Source organism: Rhinatrema bivittatum, chromosome 18 (assembly GCF_901001135.1).
Source record: "Rhinatrema bivittatum chromosome 18, aRhiBiv1.1, whole genome shotgun sequence".
Lineage (NCBI taxonomy): Eukaryota > Metazoa > Chordata > Amphibia > Gymnophiona > Rhinatrematidae > Rhinatrema > Rhinatrema bivittatum.
This window is the reverse complement of record NC_042632.1, coordinates 51,047,451-51,071,272: the sequence shown is the minus strand read 5'-3', so window position 1 is coordinate 51,071,272 and position 23,822 is coordinate 51,047,451. Positions and strand designations below refer to the sequence as shown.

At 47.9% G+C, this 23,822-nt stretch overlaps 1 protein-coding gene across 1 annotated transcript; it reads left to right on the top strand.

Annotated features, from left to right (window-relative positions):
- Positions 1-5,726: 5,726 nt before the first annotated feature.
- On the top strand, positions 5,727-22,411 carry SPRY4 (sprouty RTK signaling antagonist 4). The gene is made up of 2 exons (XM_029584082.1): positions 5,727-5,862; positions 21,426-22,411. Exon 2 carries the CDS (start codon positions 21,465-21,467, stop codon positions 22,362-22,364), a length of 900 nt encoding a protein of 299 aa, XP_029439942.1. The 5' UTR covers positions 5,727-5,862; positions 21,426-21,464; the 3' UTR covers positions 22,365-22,411.
- Positions 22,412-23,822: the final 1,411 nt, after the last annotated feature.

Sequence of the window (23,822 nt, the reverse complement as noted above, 5' to 3'; positions counted from 1 at the left end):
TACACGCTGCATCCTGTGCCAGCACACCTCCTGGGACCCCTCGCCAGTAGGGTACACGCTGCATCCTGTGCCAGCACACCTCCTGGGACCCCCTCCAGTAAGGTACACGCTGCATCCTGTGCCAGCACACCTCCTGGGACCCCTCGCCAGTAGGGTACACGCTGCATCCTGTGCCAGCACACCTCCTGGGACCCCTCGCCAGTAGGGTACACGCTGCATCCTGTGCCAGCACACCTCCTGGGACCCCTCGCCAGTAAGGTACACGCTGCATCCTGTGCCAGCACACCTCCTGGGACCCCGCCAGTAAGGTACACGCTGCATCCTGTGCCAGCACACCTCCTCGGACCCCGCCAGTAGGGTACACGCTGCATCCTGTGCCAGCACACCTCCTGGGACCCCGCCAGTAGGGTACACGCTGCATCCTGTGCCAGCACACCTCCTGGGACCCCTCGCCAGTAGGGTACACGCTGCATCCTGTGCCAGCACACCTCCTGGGACCCCTCGCCAGTAGGGTACACGCTGCATCCTGTGCCAGCACACCTCCTGGGACCCCACCAGTAGGGTACACGCTGCATCCTGTGCCAGCACACCTCCTGGGACCCCACCAGTAGGGTACACGCTGCATCCTGTGCCAGCACACCTCCTGGGACCCCAGCAGTAGGGTACAGGCTGCATCCTGTGCCAGCACACCTCCTGGGACCCCTCGCCAGTAGGGTACACGCTGCATCCTGTGCCAGCACACCTCCTGGGACCCCACCAGTAGGGTACACGCTGCATCCTGTGCCAGCACACCTCCTGGGACCCCTCGCCAGTAGGGTACACGCTGCATCCTGTGCCAGCACACCTCCTGGGACCCCACCAGTAAGGTACCACGCTGCATCCTGTGCCAGCACACCTCCTGGGACCCCTCGCCAGTAAGGTACACGCTGCATCCTGTGCCAGCACACCTCCTGGGACCCCAGCAGTAGGGTACACGCTGCATCCTGTGCCAGCACACCTCCTGGGACCCCGCCAGTAAGGTACACGCTGCATCCTGTGCCAGCACACCTCCTGGGACCCCTCGCCAGTAAGGTACACGCTGCATCCTGTGCCAGCACACCTCCTGGGACCCCACCAGTAAGGTACACGCTGCATCCTGTGCCAGCACACCTCCTGGGACCCCGCCAGTAAGGTACACGCTGCATCCTGTGCCAGCACACCTCCTGGGACCCCACCAGTAGGGTACACGCTGCATCCTGTGCCAGCACACCTCCTGGGACCCCGCCAGTAAGGTACACGCTGCATCCTGTGCCAGCACACCTCCTGGGACCCCGCCAGTAGGGTACACGCTGCATCCTGTGCCAGCACACCCTGGGACCCCCCCAGTAGGGTACACGCTGCATCCTGTGCCAGCACACCTCCTGGGACCCCGCCAGTAAGGTACACGCTGCATCCTGTGCCAGCACACCTCCTGGGACCCCTCGCCAGTAGGGTACACGCTGCAGCCTGTGCCAGCACACCTCCTGGGACCCCTCGCCAGTAGGGTACACGCTGCATCCTGTGCCAGCACACCTCCTGGGACCCCACCAGTAGGGTACACGCTGCATCCTGTGCCAGCACACCTCCTGGGACCCCTCGCCAGTAAGGTACACGCTGCATCCTGTGCCAGCACACCTCCTGGGACCCCGCCAGTAGGGTACACGCTGCAGCCTGTGCCAGCACACCTCCTGGGACCCCAGCAGTAGGGTACACGCTGCATCCTGTGCCAGCACACCTCCTGGGACCCCTCGCCAGTAGGGTACACGCTGCATCCTGTACCAGCACACCTGGGACCCCACCAGTAGGGTACACGCTGCAGCCTGTGCCAGCACACCTCCTGGGACCCCACCAGTAGGGTACACGCTGCAGCCTGTGCCAGCACACCTCCTGGGACCCCACCAGTAGGGTACACGCTGCATCCTGTGCCAGCACACCTCCTGGGACCCCTCGCCAGTAGGGTACACGCTGCAGCCTGTGCCAGCACACCTCCTGGGACCCCTCGCCAGTAGGGTACACGCTGCAGCCTGTGCCAGCACACCTCCTGGGACCCCGCCAGTAGGGTACACGCTGCAGCCTGTGCCAGCACACCTCCTGGGACCCCACCAGTAAGGTACACGCTGCATCCTGTGCCAGCACACCTCCTGGGACCCCTCGCCAGTAGGGTACACGCTGCATCCTGTACCAGCACACCTGGGACCCCACCAGTAGGGTACACGCTGCAGCCTGTGCCAGCACACCTCCTGGGACCCTGCCAGTAGGGTACACGCTGCATCCTGTACCAGCACACCTGGGACCCCACCAGTAGGGTACACGCTGCATCCTGTGCCAGCACACCTCCTGGGACCCCGCCAGTAGGGTACACGCTGCATCCTGTGCCAGCACACCTCCTGGGACCCCACCAGTAAGGTACACGCTGCATCCTGTGCCAGCACACCTCCTGGGACCCCTCGCCAGTAGGGTACACGCTGCATCCTGTGCCAGCACACCTCCTGGGACCCCTCGCCAGTAAGGTACACGCTGCATCCTGTACCAGCACACCTCCTGGGACCCCTCGCCAGTAGGGTACACGCTGCATCCTGTGCCAGCACACCTCCTGGGACCCCAGCAGTAGGGTACACGCTGCATCCTGTGCCAGCACACCTCCTGGGACCCCACCAGTAGGGTACACGCTGCATCCTGTGCCAGCACACCTCCTGGGACCCCCACCAGTAGGGTACACGCTGCATCCTGTGCCAGCACACCTCCTGGGACCCCACCAGTAGGGTACACGCTGCATCCTGTGCCAGCACACCTCCTGGGACCCCTCGCCAGTAAGGTACACGCTGCATCCTGTGCCAGCACACCTCCTGGGACCCCAGCAGTAGGGTACACGCTGCATCCTGTGCCAGCACACCTCCTGGGACCCCACCAGTAGGGTACACGCTGCATCCTGTGCCAGCACACCTCCTGGGACCCCAGCAGTAAGGTACACGCTGCATCCTGTGCCAGCACACCTCCTGGGACCCCTCGCCAGTAGGGTACACGCTGCATCCTGTGCCAGCACACCTCCTGGGACCCCCACCAGTAAGGTACACGCTGCATCCTGTGCCAGCACACCTCCTGGGACCCCACCAGTAGGGTACACGCTGCATCCTGTGCCAGCACACCTCCTGGGACCCCTCGCCAGTAAGGTACACGCTGCATCCTGTGCCAGCACACCTCCTGGGACCCCAGCAGTAGGGTACACGCTGCATCCTGTGCCAGCACACCTCCTGGGACCCCACCAGTAGGGTACACGCTGCATCCTGTGCCAGCACACCTCCTGGGACCCCAGCAGTAAGGTACACGCTGCATCCTGTGCCAGCACACCTCCTGGGACCCCTCGCCAGTAGGGTACACTCTGCATCCTGTGCCAGCACACCTCCTGGGACCCCACCAGTAGGGTACACGCTGCATCCTGTGCCAGCACACGTCCCAGGACTTTGTATCACCTCTTTATTTCACTAATCCTTTTTAAAGTTTTTAAAAAAGGACAATTTAATTGTATAATGAAAACTCCAACCATCAAATCTACTCCTTCCTGCCAATGGAGAATGAGCAGTGAATTACTAGCAGGCATTACCACAAATTTTCTCCTGTTGTATTCATCAAACAGTGTTTAATTATCCCTTGTATGCACCTCTATTAATGTATATGTAATTAATTCAATATTTAATAAATATTAATTAACAAAAAATGCTGGGTGTATTTTTAGTTTGATTTTTTTTTTTTTAACCAGTTAAAAGCTGTAGAAACATTCTGGGATCCAGAGTACCATGTACATGGGAAGAGCTGTATGACGTGCACCGGGGGGCAATATCCTCCTGGGCTTTAGGATGTGGGGGAGAGGGAAGGGGAGGAGCAAGTTCCACCATAAGGATTTGCATGAAACTGAGGCAATGATCAGATTCAGTCTGTCCCTGCCTGATGCAATGTCCTAGACGAGCTTTCCCCTCCTATTCTCCTGCTTTTCCCAGGCATTATTCAATTCTGTTAACATTTTGGCTTCCACTACCTCCAGCACAGTTTCCGGGGGAAAATATTTTCTGATCTTGCTCCAGAGTCTCTACCCTCCTTTGAGCCTTACTATGACCTCTTGTTGTACAACTTGCTTTCTACTGAGAGAGTTTGTTTCTTGTGCTTTATTTATACCTATCCTATCTCTCCTCTCCTGGCCACGCCCCCTAAATCAGGGGATAGATATTTAGGGCCGTAAGTCTTTTTTCTTTTTTTTTAATGCCAAATGCGGGAGGGTTTCAGCCCTTGACTCTAGCCATTCTGGGACAATTGGCCCTAGGCTCAAACCTTTCAGACTTTATGCTAATTCCGGCCTCTGTGAGTGTGCGTCTGTCAAAGGTAAAGGAACTGCTTATTTGGAATGTAAAGCCAATAAAATGGGAGGGGCTAGTGCCTCTCAATATTAATCCCGCCCTCATTTTTCATATGAAGATGATGCCATTCTGTTGTTTCCCAAACCAGTCCTGGACCTTGAAGGCACATTTCACCAGCCTGGTTCCTATTATAGCCATAATGTGTATTCCTGAAACCGATGTGCACACTCAGAATCTCCTGATGTATGCAAACCTACCTCGTGTAGACTCCCAGTGAGTAGCCTGAAAACCAGACTGGGGCCTCCAGGACAGAAATGGGACCCACTGCTGGTAAAATGCAAGACCCCAGGAGTATTTTAGGGAGAATGCACTGTGTGCCAGCAAAATATCTTAACAGACATGGGCTGGGTACTGAAGAAAGAGAAGGGAGACACTGTAAGGAGGAGACCGGATGTTTGGACTATGGTTTTCATTTTTATGTCTTGTTTTTGTGATGCAGACAAGAAAAGCGGCTGCTAGGACCCCCAGAGCAGTGCGAGCCCTGCCCGAGTCTCCGCTTGCAGCCGCCATAGCTGTTCTGAGCGGCCTGGCACACAGAAGGGAGGGATCGTCTGTAAATTCCTCTTTCAGGAGAAGGTGTGGAGCCTCTGCCTGCCAGTAAATGCAGACTGGCTTTTCCTCCCAGCCCTTGGGTTTCTTTCTTTCCAGTCCCCCGCATCTTGTATCTTTTATATATCCTTAGCCTCATCTCTACTTAACTAATTTGCTTTTCACTGACTTTATTTTCGGCGCACTTTCTTTTTTTTTCTTGCCTTCCTTTAAATCTCTACTTCTTGCTTCCCATAAGCGCATTCATTTCGTGCATATTTTACTGTATCTTCAATGCGACTGTAAATCTTTTGACACAAAATGGATTGTACAGGGCACAATGGCCCCCACATCAGTTCAACTGTCCATCTGCGCAAAGTGCAGAATGACCCAATTTCCTTCAATAAATATCCCGATCTGTCTCCAAAGCCTCTTACTGCCACCTAATTGCGGTCGCTGCCCTTTCCTTTATTGCTGCTGGCTTTGCCCTCGCTCTGGGGTTGCAGGAACCGTTTATTTAGCTGCCTTTCATTCACAAAAAAAAAAAAAAAAAAAAACCCTCATGCAGACTCTCTCATGCGCAACGGGTTAAGTTCCGGTGCTCATTCATAAAAAAAAAAAAAAAAGTCCCTACCCAGCCTTGCGCATGCGCAATGGCCAGCCGTATCCACCCATTCATAGACTTGCGAGGACACGCCTGCGCAGTGCCGCTCTTCCCTCCCATTCATAAAAAAGCCATTTTCCCAGGCATTTGCAACATCCACAGGAAAGGAAGCTGACAGTAAAGCACAGCCGAGCTGCAGGACGGATCAATGCCCTCGCCAGCATTTGACCCGCACTCTTGTTGACCTTTTCGGATTTAGGATTAAACGCACACTGAGAAATGATCTTGCTTGGATAATTTCAGGTAAGTAGCTGGGTTTTTCTTTTCCGACGGCGAAGAAAAAAAAAAAACACAGAGAAAAAGTGTTTTGTTTTGGGTTTTTTTCTGCTTTTGAGAGCACTGTATCCTACGATCGCTGGGATCTATCATGTTCTGTGGCTGTTAGAGGAAGATGTTCTCTTGCCTTTGCTTTTAGATGGAATTTTTAAAACTAGGGAGGGAGGGGGGGGGGGGGATGCCTGTCTGCTTCGGAAGCAATTTGCATTCTGTCAAGGCAAATGCAGTGCTGCAGAATTTGCATTACGGGGCCGTGGCTCCTCTCCTGACTTTATTTAAATGTGCGATCTGCTCTTTTAGTAAGTGGGACCTTGCTGAAAGAAGGTAGGGCGATGTTAGACCTGCTTTCACTGTCTTTTCCTGGCTTCTTTATCTAATTTTTATAGCCGCTTTGTCTTCCGTTAAAGCAGTATCTTCCCCCCCTCTTTTATATGTATCATAAGCCAAGATCTGAAATTTAAAGCTGGAGATCGGCCTCTTTCTGGCCAGCTCCGATTCTGTGCACCCTTGGATTGACTGCCTGAATTAATTTTTTGGTTTTATCTGAGCGGTTATAGCCTGCGTGACCTTTGGTCCCTGTTATTTTATTTTATGCAACTGCATTTCACCCTTTCCTCGGACATAGCTTAAGTCCCTTGGCTGCACAATATCTGATGCATTCTCTTTCCTCGATTTCCCACCTTTAAAACTGGTAGATTTTCTTTTTTTTAAAAAAGGGTCTGAAATTTGTGCTCGATTTTTGAATTCTATTCCTGCGTTAAAAATGGTAGCGATGCGCATGTTTAAGACACTGGCATTAGCTGGCAAGAAAATGGATCTTTCCTGCGCGCTAAAAAAGATGGGGAAGATTTTTTTGTAACCGGTCGTGACGACGTCACAGTGGAAAGGAAATGTTAGAGATGGTTTTGTTCAGAAAACTCATTATCAGCGAGGAAATAAGGAGGGGAAAAAACAGCGCATCATAAACAGAGGCTCAGAGGTCCAAGTGCACAGGACTGGAAATACAGATATACGCAGCTTTATTGATGGGGGAAAATAGAGATTTTTATTTATTTTTTTTTAGTTCCAGCAGTGATCACAGATTGGTACACTGCGATTTTTCAACCCTGATCCAGTCGTGGCCTATTGGGCTTGTTTGTGTGTTAGTGCTGTTGATATGTGGCAGAAGACAGACTAAGTGTTTAACTAATTACATGGGTAATGTTAAATGGATTGCAGTGGAAATGCAGCAATCCCGTCTCTCGTGGGGGTTTTTTTTTTTAAGGATCTCACTCTTTTTCTGCAGCCAATGCAGTCCTGCGTAGCAAGCCTGGATCCCGGGGCTGCTTGTGCATTGCAAAATTCAGCAGCCAGAGACCCGAGCAGACATTTCTTTGCTGCGTGCAATCGCCCAGCCTTCTAGAAAGAGGCCAACGCAGCTCTGGGGACTCGCATTTTCACCTCTCTCTGTAAAACCGAATGGTGGGGATTGAACCCCCAAGAAACCGTAAATGAGATCGAAGGTTCACCGCAGACTGCAGGGGGCTCCTCTCTAGGTTAAACTGACTCCCGACCTTGTTTTGGTAGGGAAGGGAAAACATCCTGTTGCCAACTGTGTGGTCGGCCTTGGCGGGGGAGGGGGGGGGGAGTTTAACTGTATTAAAAAAAATGAATAAATCCTCTCCTATACAGAGGGAATCTAATCCAACAACATCACGCTAAAAGCCCAATGTCAAGTCTGTGCAGTATATGTTGTACTCGAGCGTTATATACGAATCCCTAACTCCAAAAACAGCCTGTCCATCTTGATTTAAATGCAGACAGCTTTTTTTTTTTTTTTTAACCAGTGCACGCAGCATTGCATTTAAAAATACTTAGATTTCGCCCGATTCTTTATGCCAATAAAATAAAATATAAACGTCAGGCTGGGATGCTCGGATGTGTATTAGAGAAAGTGGCGTCTGGCTCCCCGCCCCCCCCCCCCCCCGAAAAAAAATATTGCAAGGCTAAATCTGGTCCAGTGTTGTACCTGCGAAGCAGTACAGGAAGGATGAGCTGCACTATCCTGGCAATTTCTCCCAGCTCAAGGTCCCCTATGACCTTCACAGACAGCTGCAGCCCTGAGCGAGCAGGAAAGAAATGGCTAAAAAAGACAAATATCTCTTAACACTTCAGGCTTAAAAAGCAAGTTACAGACCCTCGCTCTGCCATTACCCAGAGGGGGGGGGGCAATGGGGAAGCACGAGGTCAGAGGGGCATCTCTTTCGGTTCTCCACCTCCTCCTGGGCTGCCCCTGAGGGTATCTTAAAGGGGCAGCACCCTCATTATGCGCAGGTCTCTGATTTCCATCCCCCCCCCCCCCCCCAGTTCTAATATAACATTTCTCAGGTTAAACAGAATCCTAAAGAGCAAAATAAGAACAAAAAAAACCCACACTAGGAAAAGTATCGATCCAAATTAACATTATGTAATAACAGCAATCCAGCATGCTTTGCAATTTTTAATACTGCACAACTGTGCGTGCAGCCACCTCTGGGATGGCAATGTTCCTGGTCTCTGTTATTTCCCCCATCAGCTCGTTGGAGGCTTTCAAGGTGATTATTGATCAGTTTGGTGAACTAAAGGCTGTGTTTCTCAAACCTCCTAGATCATGCTCCCCAAAAATAACTGCAGTCAGTTGCATCAAACCAAACATTTCACGCTCAGCTACAGTACGGCTAGATTAATGCCTCGTGCAAGCTCAAACACGCAGCGGGCGAGCAGGATTTGAACTCGACAGCCATCGCACATCTTCTGTTAGAGCCTTGTACGCATTGCATATTATTGAATGAACCCCTCACGCCCCTTCTCTCGCATACATAACTAGGTATAAACACCAGTTTGGGAGGTCAAAGGTCACAGTTTTAATACAATAAGCTACCTGAGCCAAACACCAATCTTTTAATTAAAATCTGCAGAAAACCCATTCCAACAAACCAGCCCTGGTAGGTCCACCCACCACACCCCCAGGTCACTGGACCACAGCCAGCAAGGAGCCAGACCCCACAGCACAATTCAACCCCAAGAAACACCAAATCACATGGCTTACATTTTCTGCTCGGGTACCCTGCCCTCCCCCACCCCATGACAAAATAGCATGAAAGAAACAGCAAGAGCAGCCAACAATTGAAAAACCAGGAGAAGATCTGTTGTCCTGGAAGTGGAGCACGGGGCCTCCAAGTATAACATTGAAGCTGGAGGAGGAGGGATGAGGAGCCAGATTTAAAGTGGCCCTCGTGTGCCGGGGCCAGGCAGGATCGGCACCGATCCATTGTCCAGGCAATACACGGTGGGGAGGGGGATCATAGTCCCGGCTCACCTGGGGCCCTTATCACCTGGACCTGGCAGGATGAACCTTGTTTGGTTTAACCGACAGCAAAGGCTCCTGATTTGGAACCCAGCTGTCCAAAACATTTACAGCCGCACCACCTAAAGGGGCTCTCTTAGATTTCCTGCTAACTTGATGCCAGCTGCCACTTCTGGGCTGGCCTTTTGGTTCTAAGAAGGAATGTGGACAGACTTGCTCAGCATTAGGATTGGATGAAAGATCTTGCTGATAAATCTCCATTTTTTTTTGTATTCTTTTGGTAATCATTCACAAGGGGGAAGTTATATACCGGTGTCCTTCACCTTCTGCACTAAACTGGGTCCTTTTGGGGATCTGAGTCTGAGAGAGAGCGCTCTGGGCATGACCACAGGGTCTGTGAGTCATTCTGTATCTCTTCTCTTGGCTAAGATCAAGTGTCGTGTCCATGGGGTTTGGGGCTATGGCCTTCTGGCCGAGATTGGATGGGGTTAATGTCCTGCCACTGGGGACCGACTGTTGGCAAAGCATGAAGATTAAAGAAAGGACGTTATTCGGTATTGGATGTGTTGGAGAATCCTATAGGCCTGCTTTCTGTCTCTTGAACTTGGCCAGTCAGATGGTAGCATGCAGGTCCCCAGAGTGGAGGTTTTTGTGTTTCACGCCGGTGGATAATGAAAGCCAGCACCCCTGTACTTAATGCAAGGCGATGGATGCTGGTGCGCCTCCAGCACCTTTTGTCCTCAGGCATGTTTGTTTCATATCCTGCATGTTTTTTGTTAGTACCAGAAAGCTTGGCATGTTTCCCACTAAATGGAATCCCACATCATACTGCAGGCTCTGGCACGGCTGCCGAGAGTTTCAGCCACTTCCTGTGTAAAGGTCCGGCCCTGTGACCCTGGCCAGTGAGGTGCACACCACATACAGAAGGTCTCCGAGTCTTTGGCTGGGACTGGGGATTCTGTGGGGGCGGCAGCAGAGGGTGGGAGTGGGAGTTGCTGCGTAAGGGTGACACCTAGTGGCCAGATTGCAGGATTCCAAAGGGAACCCCTGGCCCACGACCCTCCCTGCAGAGACCGGGCTCCGGGCTAGGCAGTCGTGAATGAGGGCTCATGGGTCAGACTGAGCTGGAGACGTCATGATCTCTGGGGAAAAGCTGGCCTCCTGCTCCTAAGAGTCTCTATAGGATATCCATATATGGCTGAAGGCATACACACACACATGCATAACTTTACAGCCTGGGCCTGAGGGGGGCTACTGCAATATTGCCTACTCGATTGCCACTTCAATGTGGCTTTTTTTTTTTTTTTAATTCTAGACTGCTCCATAATATTTTATGAAATTACCTAGTAACTCTACCTTGAATGCTTGGGGGAATCGCGGTATCCAAGGATAAAAAGTGAAATAGTTTGGCGGTCAGTATATCTTGGTGTACTTTCATGTAGTAATCCCTATGGATAGGGAGCTGGCTCAGTGCCAGCTCTGTGTGCACTTCCGTGTGGAAGGTCCCTGTCCCCTGCTGAGGAGGTGGTCTTCACAGACCTGGGGAGGGGGCATCACGGGCCATCAATAAGGGCGACACCTGGTGGCCAGATTCAAAGCCCACTATTATGGGGTTTCAGAAGGAGGGGTGGCCTGTTTTAAAAGGGAAAACCCTTAGGGGGCTTGTGACAGAAGGTTCATGGCACTGCTATCCCTGGCGTAACTTTGATTGATCGGGAAGACAAAGGAGCACCAGAGAGAGAGGGGGAGGCTAGGGCCATCCCGGTAGCAGCTGACGTCCCTCTTTCAGTCTCACTTGGCCATCTTTGATTCAGAAAGTGGTGGCGCTGCTGGCATCTTCATGCATTGTGTGCCAGTCTGAAAACCTGGCATCAGCAGATTAGCACAACCTGGACTTAACTTTCCCTTCAGGCTGCCCGAAAGGTTCAGCTGTTAACTGCTCAGATGATTTTCTTTTTTGGTTTAAATCTGAGCACATGTGACCAGTAACAACTGGATCGGAACTTAGACTACATTCCTCCTTTTCTCTCGGTGCCGTGGCTTACGTCGGCATGGCCGGCTATCCAGAATAGAAAGAGGCTGGGTTTTTGGTTTTTTTTTTCTGTCTCTCCCCCCATGTCAATGCGTTTCCATGAGAACCCCACATGGCTGGGGGGGGTCAGGCAGCACAGGGCAACCTCTGGAACCCTTAAATCCGGCCCTTGGTGGTCACCATCGCAGAGGGACTGTGATTTTTCCTACCTTCCCTGGGCCAGGGCCTGTGAATGGCGTCCTGCAGATCCTCTCCAGCCAACCCGGCCCGCAGAACGCTTGTGCCTGGCCTCGACTCCAGGACCCATAACACTGGCACTGAGCCACTGGCCTAATGCTAGTCCTGAATCTGCTCCCTCTGAGACTCCACTCGCTCTTGTTCTAGAGTTTTTGTGTTTTGTTTTTTTTTCTTTCCCCTGGAAAACGTTTCTGCCCCAGCGTACGCTGTATACCCACTCATTCTTTATCAGATCTGTTACCCTTGTAACTGTCTGATCTCCATTTTCTAGGCCAAGAATAAAGTGTAAAATTTATGGGGGGAAAAAAAATCTGGGGACGATCCTAAATCTTTCTGGCACACGTTGTGTCCAGGTTTTCTTCCTCTTTGCTGTAAAGAAGATGTCAGCATTGCTCTGTCCTGCGAAAGGGCCTGGTTTAACTTAAACAGAATTGTTACAGGCAAAAAGCTCTCTCTCGTCAACGTTCCAGCTTCGGGATGAAAAATACTTGCACTCTTAACTTTTTTTTTTTTTTTTTCTTAGCTGCCGATTGAATTAAAAATGTGTACAGCATAAAAATCAGCCAAAACAATGTACGTTCAGAGACGAGAAATAGTTTTTGGGGTTTGTTTTTTTTTAACCCTCTACTTAGTTGATGCAGAACCAGGATTGGGATCTGACGCCAGGATTTTTCACCTGCTCTCCTGCCCGTTTCTCCCTCATCTGGTCATCCCAGGCCAGGACTCCTTGCAGAAAGCCTACAATTATGGGGCCTGGATATGGCCACTAGGTGTCTCCCTCTAGCAATGACCATGACGCCCTCCCACCGGTGTTGCTGCCACAGCATTCCCCCTGCCTAACTTGAGGACCCCTCCTCATGGCAGTGCATAACAACCCCCCCTGGGCCAGCCCGCTCCCTATGTATTTTAGTGTGGCTGTCCAGTCTGAATGTAAGTTTTCCCATCTCTCAGATCTTCCATGCAATGCCAATGGGTTATTGCATGAATTTTCATTGATCCTAAGGGAGCTGGTTCCCCACTTCTGTACCGGGGGCAGTTACGTTCTAAAGAGCTTATGAGATCACTGTGTATCCCCCCACACCCCTTAACTTTTTTTTGTTTAGTACCTATCCCATACCAACTCTTCCCTATGGCAGGGGAGGGGATCCATGGGGATTCTAATGGGTAGTTTTGTCTTTCTTGACCCACGTACACTTGCAAACAAGTCTGAATGCGTCCTGGAAAGTCAACTTCATTAGTTCTTCTTTGCTAATTCTTGTTCTGCTTTTGCACTCTGGCTAAAAAAAAAAAATGTTTCGCCCCTGCCTCTTACAGACGGGAAGGCAATCGGCCCATACCCGAAGCCCCTGCGTCTGTGCATTCCTCATCCTTTTCCAAACCTCTTCCTCTGGGCTTCTGGGGGCATTTGAGGTTTACAGCTGTGGTTTCAGTGGAAATAACAGTTTATAAAGGACCAGTATCTGCTCCGTTCATAACACCGGGGTTCTGCACACTTTTTTGTTATCTTTTTCTGCTCTGATGTTCGACCCTCGGCATTTTGCACATCTCGAGATGCCGGAGTTGAGTTTGATGAAGAGGAAGTTTAGTTTCTTAACTGAATCATTGGCTCCCACTTGGTTATGTTCCGGAAGAGTTGGCGCCCTAACTATTTATTCAAGTCCATGGAAGAATATTAACCCTTTTGCAGCCGTCAGAGTTGGAGTCTCCACGTGCCCCATGTGTAGGCACATGGCCAACTTATTCTTCCCTTCTCTTCCTCCCCCGGTCCTGCATGGGAAATCTATGCTGGCAGAGAGACTGTGGCTTCAGGTCATACCGATGCAGTCGGCCTTAGCACGCATGTGGCTGTAGTCCTGCTCTTGTTAGGAGACTCGATTTTCCATGTGCTCAAACCGGGACTGCCCGCTTTCCCGGACAGGCGGATCCAGGCTGCCGAGCTTATGCTGTGTGAATCCAAAAATTCCTGACTCCAGGCAGGCACAAACGGGTTGGAGGCTTGGGGATTTTTTTTTTTTAAGTTCAAATGGCCCTTAAATTCTTCCAGCAGGTCTTGGACATCATGGTGTGTAACTGACCTACTTGTGTTCGAAGTTTGCTTTAGTTTTCATATGCATACACTGTTTTGCTTTGGGGAGCTTAATAATTAATTGCAGATTATTTGCATGGTAAGATCTTTTTTAACTCTATCTCAAGCAATGAGCTTGGCTAGATGCCATGTTCAGTATGGGCTTCCTCATATTTTAAGCCTCTGGAAAAAAAAATATTGCAAACTAAGGCTCATGAAATCTTCTCCCATAGCCGCAGTAAAGTCTTAGGGGGGAGACAGAACACCATCCGTAACTTTGTTAATTATTCACCGGATCGCTGTACAAATTATTCTTGTATTTCATGAGGCAGTGAGTAAAGAGAGATGGGTGCAAAGCAAGTAGTATCCAATGGCGTCTGACTGGTTGATGTACCCCCCATATTGTTTGCAGCATAAATCTGACTTCTGCGCCATTCACTTCCCGCAATTCCACCAGTGTTTAAAAAAACCCGTGGCTCCTTGCTCTGTCCCCTACTGAAAGGCAGTCACGTCTACAGTGTGCACCTCCGAGCTTTCCTGGTGCATGGGATGAATTCCCACAGGTTCTCTTCTCCTGTTCGGATGACTGGAGAAGAGTTTTAGATGATGTATGTAACATTTACAGGTTAACTATAAAAGCCTCAGTTCTACATGCAGCGTTCTCTCTGTTTCCTTCCTCAGTGGCAGCAGCAGCCCTGACTATCTCTGTTTTTTAAAACAGTCGCAAACCTTTTATATTAAAAACAAAAAAACCCCTCTTAGAAATGCAGTTTTCTTCTACTAACAGAAGATTTCCTCTGCCCATTGAGGAGGTGGCCAGACCAGCTGCCCATGATAGACCTCTTTCAGTCCGGAAACTTCATTATATTTATCTAGGGTCTTCACCGAGCAAATAAAGCAAGTCCTGAAAGCTTCAGAGCGTCTCGTGAGGCAAGTTCTGAGGTGGAAGTTTTGTTTTTGTGAATAGTTTTTTGGAGTCCCTCCGGATAGATTTATTTAGTTACTTTCATTTGATTACATGCTCAAGCTTTCAGCTCTGAGCGAGTTATTTAACATAAACCATCAAATGGTGGTTTTATGCTGTGGTTTAAAAAAAAAAGAAAAAAAACCCCAAATTACATTCAAGTAACTCCCACCAACCCCCATACTGCTACCTACCCCAACTATCCCTTCACCTATCACCCCTATCCCCATTCTTTCAATGTCTGCCCTCTGACCTTATCGTCCTCCACCATCACTTCACGCTCTCATTAGTCAGGTCTTACTTTCTTGAAATGACACACTTACCTGAATCCATCATTCTCCAAATGCCTCACTAAAGAGCCATGATTTTAGTATTTAGCAAAATTCCTAAAATTCCATTCGCCTATTTAGCAGCATTGAATGCTATAACCATTGCCCAAAGTAGCTGATGCAATCATTGCCCCAGACACCTTGGGTGTCCCTATTCAAAGGCATTTAGCTGCATAACTTGTGAGTTATCCATCTAGATGACAGCTTTTCAATATGCTGGGCACTTATCCAGCTAAAAAGTTAGCTGAAGAACTTGGGGGCATTCTGAAACGGAGTTAAGTTGGCTGCATCATTTATCTGGCTAACTCTAGTTGGCTAAATAACTAACTTATCTGGACATGCTATAGGAGTAGTCCTACAGCTAAGCTGAATAAAATTCTCTCTGGCTATCTTTAAGATCAGGAATATTCAGCAGTGCCATCACACCACTGAATATCCCAACAAAGTTGGCGGGAGAAGTTTATCCACCTAATTTTGCAAGTTGGCCAGTGGCTGACTCGCCCCTACGTGGCTAGGAAAGAATTAGCCCATAGCCCTTTAGTGGATCATGGAACAAATAAGGAAGTCATCAAGCTTATAAAGGGTTGACTTCTTAGATTTCTCAAAAAAAACAAACAAAAAAAACAGTTTTGGAGCTTGTGGGTCACTCTACAGGCTTTAGTGTACCAATTATTCCTTTACGATGGTGACCAACTGTCTTCCCCTCCCCAACTCCCCAATATAAGATGACAAAATCTGCCTTCATCTGAAAACCCGCAGGATGGAAGATCTGCCTTCTCCCACTGACAGGGCAACTAATACCACAAGACCTCACCTCCCCAGCTTCCTCCCAACCATCAGTCCACGTTTCTGACCCAACTGTAATTCAATTTCTAAAGACATTTTTAATACGACAGTGGGCTTCTAATGAAGCTAAACAGTTAGCCAAACCGCTACTGATGTGTGCTGACACTTTCAGTCCTTAATGGATTATGGTTTGAGCACAGGATTATTTGTAGGTTGTGGGCCTGATCTGAAGCTTTCATCTTGGGTGTAAACTGAGACTGGGGCTCTTCAGGAAGATCCTGAGTGCATTGGCAGTTTCAGATTTTGTTAAACTGCCACTGAAAAATGTGAAAGGTGAAATGTATCTTTTTATTTTTATATATATATATTTTTTTTTTTATTTATAACTCGCCCCATCAAAGTAATTTCAAGGCTACTTACAATTCCAGCATACATATGATAAAAACACAACACACACACTCTCTAAAAATACCTCCCTGTCACTACCAAACCAGAAGAAATAAAAACGTAAAATGCAGTCCCATCTGATTCCAATCGCCTTTCTCTCCTTCAGAAGTCTTGTAAGTTGTGATACCTAGAACACAGCACTAAATAAAAACAGTCTTGCATGCACTGTCCATGCTGCTTTTGTGCCACAACTGAAAGATTCAGAAGTCCAAGATGTTCTTCACATTAAATACCTTCCCTTTCTGATTGCAAACCACTGCACTGCCTCCCTCTACCCCCTCGGAGATATGTAGGTTGTGATACCTAGAACATGGCACAGCATTTGCATGAACTGTTCAACCCTGTATAGCTGGGCTGGTTCTCAAAAGCAGATGAACGTGCCCATATTATCCAGTCAGGCAACTACCTAGACACCAGATCTCAAGAACATCTGTGTGGGCATTAACTAATATGAGGCTCTTCAAAGCATTTTGTTGGGCCGCTGTAGTGCGATCAGGCCTGCGTCCAACACTCTCTCTGCATAGATCTTGTAACTGGAGGGGTGGATTTCATCCGGTGACTTGTGGTATTTTGTTAACAATTCAGCACCAAAGGATTTCTTTACAAAAGGCCCAGGACATTGGTTGGATCCCCGTACCTGAGACGGCAGCAGAGGCTTTTCCCCCTTGGGTCACCGTTTGCCATGAAGTACAAAGGAATGTTTCTCACTCTAAATTAAAAAGACAAGTGCTTGTTCTAAATAGCTGGCTGGCTGCCTTCCTTAGTCTGCTGAAACGTTTTGTTTTTTTTCCCTTTTTTTAATTTCTGAATTGATATCAAAGAGCTTCATAAATAATGTAAAGGTCGCTCAGCCAGGAAATGCCTCGTAATAGAATCCAGCGTGCACTTTCTAAATATGAACCAAGCTGTTTGATTTAAGTTTAGTTACTTCCTGTGGTCTCCTGTCATAAAACTGCAGTCCGGCGTCTGGATCGATTCCAGTTTAAAATTGCATGCTTTCAGAGAAATGAGGACTAGTTTTATTACAGCTGCGAGCAGCCATGATTAGGCAAACGGTTCCTGTGTTCAGTGTGTGCGCAACTGGTGTTGGAGCAGCAGATCGGAGGGGCCTTCAGGCTCTGCCCACGGAGAAGGAGCCCTGTGGTTATTTCCAGCAGGCCCTTCAAGTTATAAAGCTGCTAAGGGCCAAGTTTGTGCCAGCAGGCACTGCCCCTTAAACCAAATGATGAGCTGGTTCAGGGTCATGACTTCTAGGCAGTGCTCTGCCCTTATGATTTAACACATGTAAATATAAATACACAAAAATGCCAGACATCAAAGCAGATATTCATATGATTAAATTCCTTGAAATGTAACTTCATTTCCTTCTGCTCCTTAAGGTGGACAGCTGGTTCCTTGCTTTTCAGGACAAGTTGATCCAGCTCTGTTTTAGAGTGTGTGTGTGTGTGTGTGTCTTAACCATTTCCTATGCATGAACTTATTTATTTTATTTATTTATTTTTAGATTTTTATATACCGGTGTTCCTGTATTAAAATAAACTTGTCTGTTTATTTTTAAAAGGAAATCAAAACAAGTCCCAGCATGCAATGGGATAAAACCCAAACTGGATCCACCCCATCCTGAAAAAGTGGAGCCTTGTGGTGGCCAATCTGACACACTCTGCTAAGAGGAGCAGCAGCCAATCCACCCCAAACTGCTCTCTTGACAGGTCCTGGCTACAGTTTACACAGCAGCCAAAAGCAGAGTGAATAACAAGAAGGTCATGCAGAATTATTGGCAGTCTACTTTCTGGGTCATGTGCATCTAGGCATACACGTGGATACCTTTAAAAAAAAAAAAAAAAAGCCTAGGACTCCTGGACATGCACAGAGAATTTGGTGTGTCTCTTATTTTAGGTCCTAATGTTGTCTTGGAATGTCAAAATGTATAGTGAAACTTAAATACAGATCATAATGGCTGACCCAGTCCAAGGAGCAGCAGAGGGATTTGAACCCTGTTCTCCCTCCTCCTCCTATGTATGTGAGAGGGAGTTTGTGTGAAGAGCATAGGCATGTATATGAGAGAGTTTGTATGGCCCTCCATCACAATCCATTACAATCTCAGGGTGACTGAGAATCAAAATATCCCAGCTATGGAGAGCAGGAGTTTTTACGATCCTTTTTATTTTAATTAGTGGGTGGTGTTTGTTTCTGCTGTTTTGAAATATTTTATTGGTGTTTTGGGAAATTTATAATTTTTTTTAATTATTGGATGTTTGGCTGTTTTAATATTTATTCTTTTTATTAGTGTATTATGAATGTTTTATACACTGCATGATACAGTCAGGCTTGTGTTCCAGATTTTGTTGGCACATCTCTATTTATATTTTATGGCCTTTGTTTTGGTGAGGGTCTGTCTTACGTAACTTTTAATCCTTGCTGTGAAAATGATGGTACTTATCAGTGGCTCATGGATTGCTCCATGGACCTCTGTTCCTGAAATGTGGCAGGACACTGCAGACACATGGAAGATGCTGCCAGCAACCCCTGCCTTGGGCCGTCCCATTGATCTTCGATGTGGCTGGATGCCGACTTCCTACACAGCACACTACCTTAGGCGCGTGCATCCCTCTTCAGGATGTAAAGGGATGGCAGCAGGAAATGCCCCATGGCCCCTACTGATGACATCTGCCACCGAGGCCTATACAAGGCCTCTCCTGCCATGACTCTAGTGCCCTCGGCAACAGGGTCAGCCTGCTTCGTTGAGTAGTGAGTTGCCAGCATTTCATTCTCTAGTTCCAGCCTGTCCTTGTTCCTCAGTTCCATTCCTGTCTTCCTTGTCAGTCTTCAGTTCGTGCCTTGACTGCTGTGTTGCTCCTCGTCCTCTGGCCTGCCTTTCCCAAGGACTGATCCCACACCACCTGTCGTGAATCCCAGCCTGCCTCAAGATACTTTGTCTCTGTCCACTCCAACCCCTGCTATGTCAAAATCTCCATCGTTCCCAGAGGAGCCTCCTAAGACCTGCTGCCGACCGGTGAGAACCTGCATGGGTCTTCCCTGCAGGCAGTGCCAACTCCACCTGGCCCAAGGGTTCATGCTAGTAACAACTGGCTTTCACAAACTTATGGCATTCCTTTCATCTCTAATAAAGAGCAAACTTTTTTGTTTAAAATTTCACCTGCATGCTGAAAGCGGTTTTGAATGTTATTGCTGAAAATACATTGATACACTTTTTTTTTTTTAATTTTCACTGCTGTTAGTAGATATTAGGCGATTATTCTAAGTAAGGGATGAACTCAGCCAGCATCCTCTTTGAGGATTGGGTTGCTGTGAGCATAACAATTGATGGGGTTTTTGCATCAACAAAAGTATGCTGACAGGGTACTGTACCCAATAACCATTGCTCATGTGCAAGCCAATCCTTAAAGGGAACACTAGGTGTTGGGGGAGGGGGGGGGGGGGTTGGTTTTAGAAAAATGCTGTTTGTTGGCCCTTGACGGGAAGGTAGTGCCGTGCAGTCCAGTTAAAAGTATATTTCCTGGTATTTCCAAAGTCATGTGACTGGTGGGTATGAATATATGTGACATTGAAAAATTGGGTTTGGTGTGCCACAAGGATCAAGCAAACTCGAAAATGTACCCAATACAAAAAAAAGAAAGTTGAGGCGCTGTGTTCTAGGGAATGCATGTTGGGGCGCAAACCAAGGGCACTCAGGTTGTTCCTAAATTGCCCATACGGAAGCAATGCAAAAGCCGTGTTGAAATGCAAGTACATTTCTATGTAGTGCTCTCCTATGATCTAACTCGTAGGCCTCGTCAGACAAATCTTAGCTCTGGTAAAACCATGCTGTCTCGTATCTTCCAATGGATTGATTGTATTCTAGAAACCTCCTCTATTTTAACAGGGATTCCATTAATCTGGTTAATCTGACCTCACTACAGAGGTCAGATTAACCAACCTGTAGTTCCCAGCCGCCTCCTTTATTCTCACATTTTTGTCTCTCCAACCCTCCAGAATTACTGACTCTAAGGAAGCACTGAAAATGTCAACCAGCGGAGCTGCCAGGACTTCTCTAAGTTCCCTTAAAAAAAAAAACCTCAGATGTATCCATCCGGCCCCATTGCTTTATCTGCTTTTAGTTTTTCTAGCTCCTTGATCACAGTCTTCTGAAAACCTGAGATCATCTTCTCTTCCATTCCTCTTTGTAGTAGTTTTCTGTGGTTCTGCTGCAAGCTTTTCCTAAGTGAACGCTGAACAGAAGCATTTAAGCAATTCTGCTTTCTCCTTGTCAGACCTACAAACTTCTCTCCATCTCCTCTCCTTCATCCCAGTTTTACAAGTCAGCCTTTCACTAGCTAATCTTTAAAAGTGCCCTCACTCCCCCACCCCCATTTTATCATTGGCTAGTTTTTCTTCCATTTGCACCTTCATCTCTTAGTAATCCAGATATTGTCGCCCGGTCTTTCTCTTTTTTTTGCAATCTCTTTTCTAGTTTATGAATGCAACCCTTTTTTTTTTTCTTTACCTTTTTCAGTAGTTTCTTTAGAAAACCATTGTGGTTCCCCCTCCCCCCCCCCCCCCCCCCTTTATTTGCTCTCCTAACAAGGTTAGCGGCCCTCACACTATTTCCTGTTCGAGTTTTCCTACTGCTCTTCTACTTCCCCCTAGATTTTCCCACCCAGTTAACGACTTCTTGAGGTGTTTTCCTGAAGTCCAGCACCACTCACTGTCTGTTCTATTACTGAACCAGACCATGCAGTGATCAGTGTATCCCAGACGGTACCAATCGTGACCTCGGAAATGCTCTCCCTATCCTTAAGCACCAGGTCCAGAATGCCCCAATCTGTATATTCAGTTACCATTGGTAGAACAGTTTTCCCTGAAGAGAATCTATGATTTTTTTTTTCTTTTCTAGACACCACAATGGGATGTCCCAGTCAACATCTTGCAACTCGCCAAGCAATAGCATTGACCCTTTCTTAGCAATTTTGTCAACTACATCTGTCCATTGCTTCTGCCTACGATGGAGGTAGATCACACCAATATAAAAACATATTTTCCACTCTTTCCAGATTAACCCAAAGTGTCACCTCTGTACATCGTAAGCCCCGCAGTTTTGTTGCTTTAAACATTTTTAATATATAGCATCTGTTTAATGCATTTGCATTGGGCCAAAAACAATTTTATTTCCACTTTAAGCAGCCTAACGGGTGGTCACCAATCACTTGGCCACTCAATGCAAGTAAAGCCATTATTCAACAGGATATTTTAGTGAATAAGTTATGTTTTTATATTTAAGAAAAAAACCAATTCATTGGATTCAAAGGTAACTGATTAATAATCTTCCATATTTTATTTTCTTCTAGGATATTTTAAAAGTGAAACTGCCGAGGACAGAGTTATCAATGGAGCCCCGGATTCCTCATAACACTACTGTCATCCCAAACTCTGTCATGGTTCAGCCTCTGCTGGACAGTCGGATCCCCTATGGAAGGCTGCAGCACCCGCTCTCCATCCTCCCTATTGATCAGATGAAGGCCACCCATGTTGAGAATGATTACATCGATAACCCCACGCTCACTCAGCTGGCCAATCAGAAGACCCACAGGGGCCATCATGAACCCATCCTGGCCAATCAACATCAGGTGCAGAGGTGTGACCATGATGTCACCCATCCTTGGATATCTTTCAGTGGGCGCCCAAGCTCCGTCAGCAGCAGCAGTAGCACCTCCTCGGACCAGAGGCTCCTGGATCACATGGCACCGCCCCCCGTGGCTGACCCGTCCTCGCCAAGGGCGGTGCGGATACAGCCCAAAGTGATTAACTGCAAGCCCCTGGATCTCAAGGAGCCTGTGCCGCAGGAGCTGGACAAGCACTTCTTATTGTGCGAAGCGTGCGGGAAATGTAAGTGCAAAGAGTGCACCTCCCCCAGGAGTTTGCCCTCTTGCTGGGTGTGCAACCAGGAGTGCCTGTGCTCAGCTCAGAACCTGGTGAATTACTCCACCTGCATGTGCGTCGTGAAGGGGGTCTTCTACCACTGCACCAACGAGGACGACGAGGGCTCCTGCGCCGATCACCCCTGCTCCTGCTCCTACTCGAACTGCTGCGCCCGCTGGTCCTTCATGGGCGCCCTGTCCCTGGTCATGCCCTGCCTGTTCTGCTACCTTCCTGCCACGGGCTGCGTCAAGCTCTCCCAGAAGTGTTACGACCAGTTCAGTCGGCCTGGATGTCGGTGTAAAAACACGAACAGTGTCATCTGCAAGGCCCCGGATGGCAGAGCAAGTCGGCAAGGAAAGACCTTCTGAAGGGTTGGGGGGTGGGTGGAGAAAAAAAAAAAACAACCCCAAGATACTGTGAGGTGTCTTAACAAGCAGGGCGTGAAATATTGCACCCTGTTCCTCCATCACGAAAAGCAGAGGGAATTCCTTCCCCCCCCCCAAAGACAGAAAATTGGAATTGCTCTGGCTTTACTCCAGGGTTTCTGAATCAGATAACAAAATAATGAAGAAATATTGGGATCCTTATGACCATGGCGAGTATTTAGCAGAATGGAGACTACAGAATTAGGGAAACCAGATGGTGTCTCACCTGTCCTGAAAAATCTAGTTAGCAGCGTCACCACATGTCAGGAGCCCAGAAGAAGGCTCTGGGAAGAGACCCCCCCGCAGGAGTCCTTCAGACAGAATCTCAGCAGCCTGGCTAAATTCTCCTTCCACCCAATCCTCTGGTTGCCTAAGGGTTATTTGATATTTGCTTTATTTTGGCAGCGTTTGTTCTGTTGGAGAACCTTTTTTAACAAAGCAAAAAATGTTCTTCCAAAAAAAAAAAAAGTACAGGTTTCTGGGACTTTTTTTTTTTTTATGTCATTTTGTTAAGGAGCAAATAAATGGTGGACTTGTGTGGCCTGGGCAGACTTTTTTTTTTTTTTTAAATCTTATAGGTGACAAAGCTCCTGAGGCATTATTACAGATAGAAAAGATTGTCCTGCTGAGCAGATGCTAACTTTTTTTTTTTTTTTTTTTTTTTCAAGAGGGGGGGGGGGGGAGGATGCACAAAGGAGGTTCAGAGTTGAGTCCTATTTAAAGGGAAATACAGACAGAGCACAATCCATAATTCTATTCCCTAGCATCAATTTAATCATCAGGGCAAAAGAATCAGACTGAATTTAAACTTACAAAACAGACATTTTCCCCTCCTGTTTTAGTAGGATTTTTTTTTTTTTTTACATGAAGCCTTGTTTTGTGTAGGTTTTTGTTTTGTTTTTTTGTGGTTCTTGTTGCTGCTAAACTTCATAATCCTGTAAAATAGAGTGTTTATATAACAAAAAAAAAAAGAGACAACTATTTTTAGTGGTTAACAAGTACCAAGTAAAGGCTGGGATGCTTTAAAGAGAATAAATGTGCCTGGGCTTTTCCAGAGCTGCTGGCCGGGAGGGCTTCTGCAGGAGGTGCCCTTCTGTAGCTCTGGTGCTTGTGAGCTCCCCCCGTCCGCTCGACCATGCAACACACACAGTTTTGTTTTGGTTTTTTTTTAAACAGGTACCGAGCTGTTGCATGCCGGCAGCGGATCCCACGTTTTAGGCTGAGCTCAGAGTAAATGTTCTCGGAGCAGAACACAGCCAAGGTTCCAAAGGCGGCGATAAAAGCCGTCTGAATTTTTTTTTTGTTTTTTATTTTAATTTTATGTAGCATTTCTCAGCTATGTTACTTCCCTGAATGGAAGGAAATTGTTGTACAGTATTGCTAGAAAGCTGAGCATTTATT

Bases quoted from the DNA above. Each gene is read 5' to 3' on its own strand.
- SPRY4 (XM_029584082.1), top strand. From the start codon at position 21,465: ATGGAGCCCCGGATTCCTCATAACACTACTGTCATCCCAAACTCTGTC.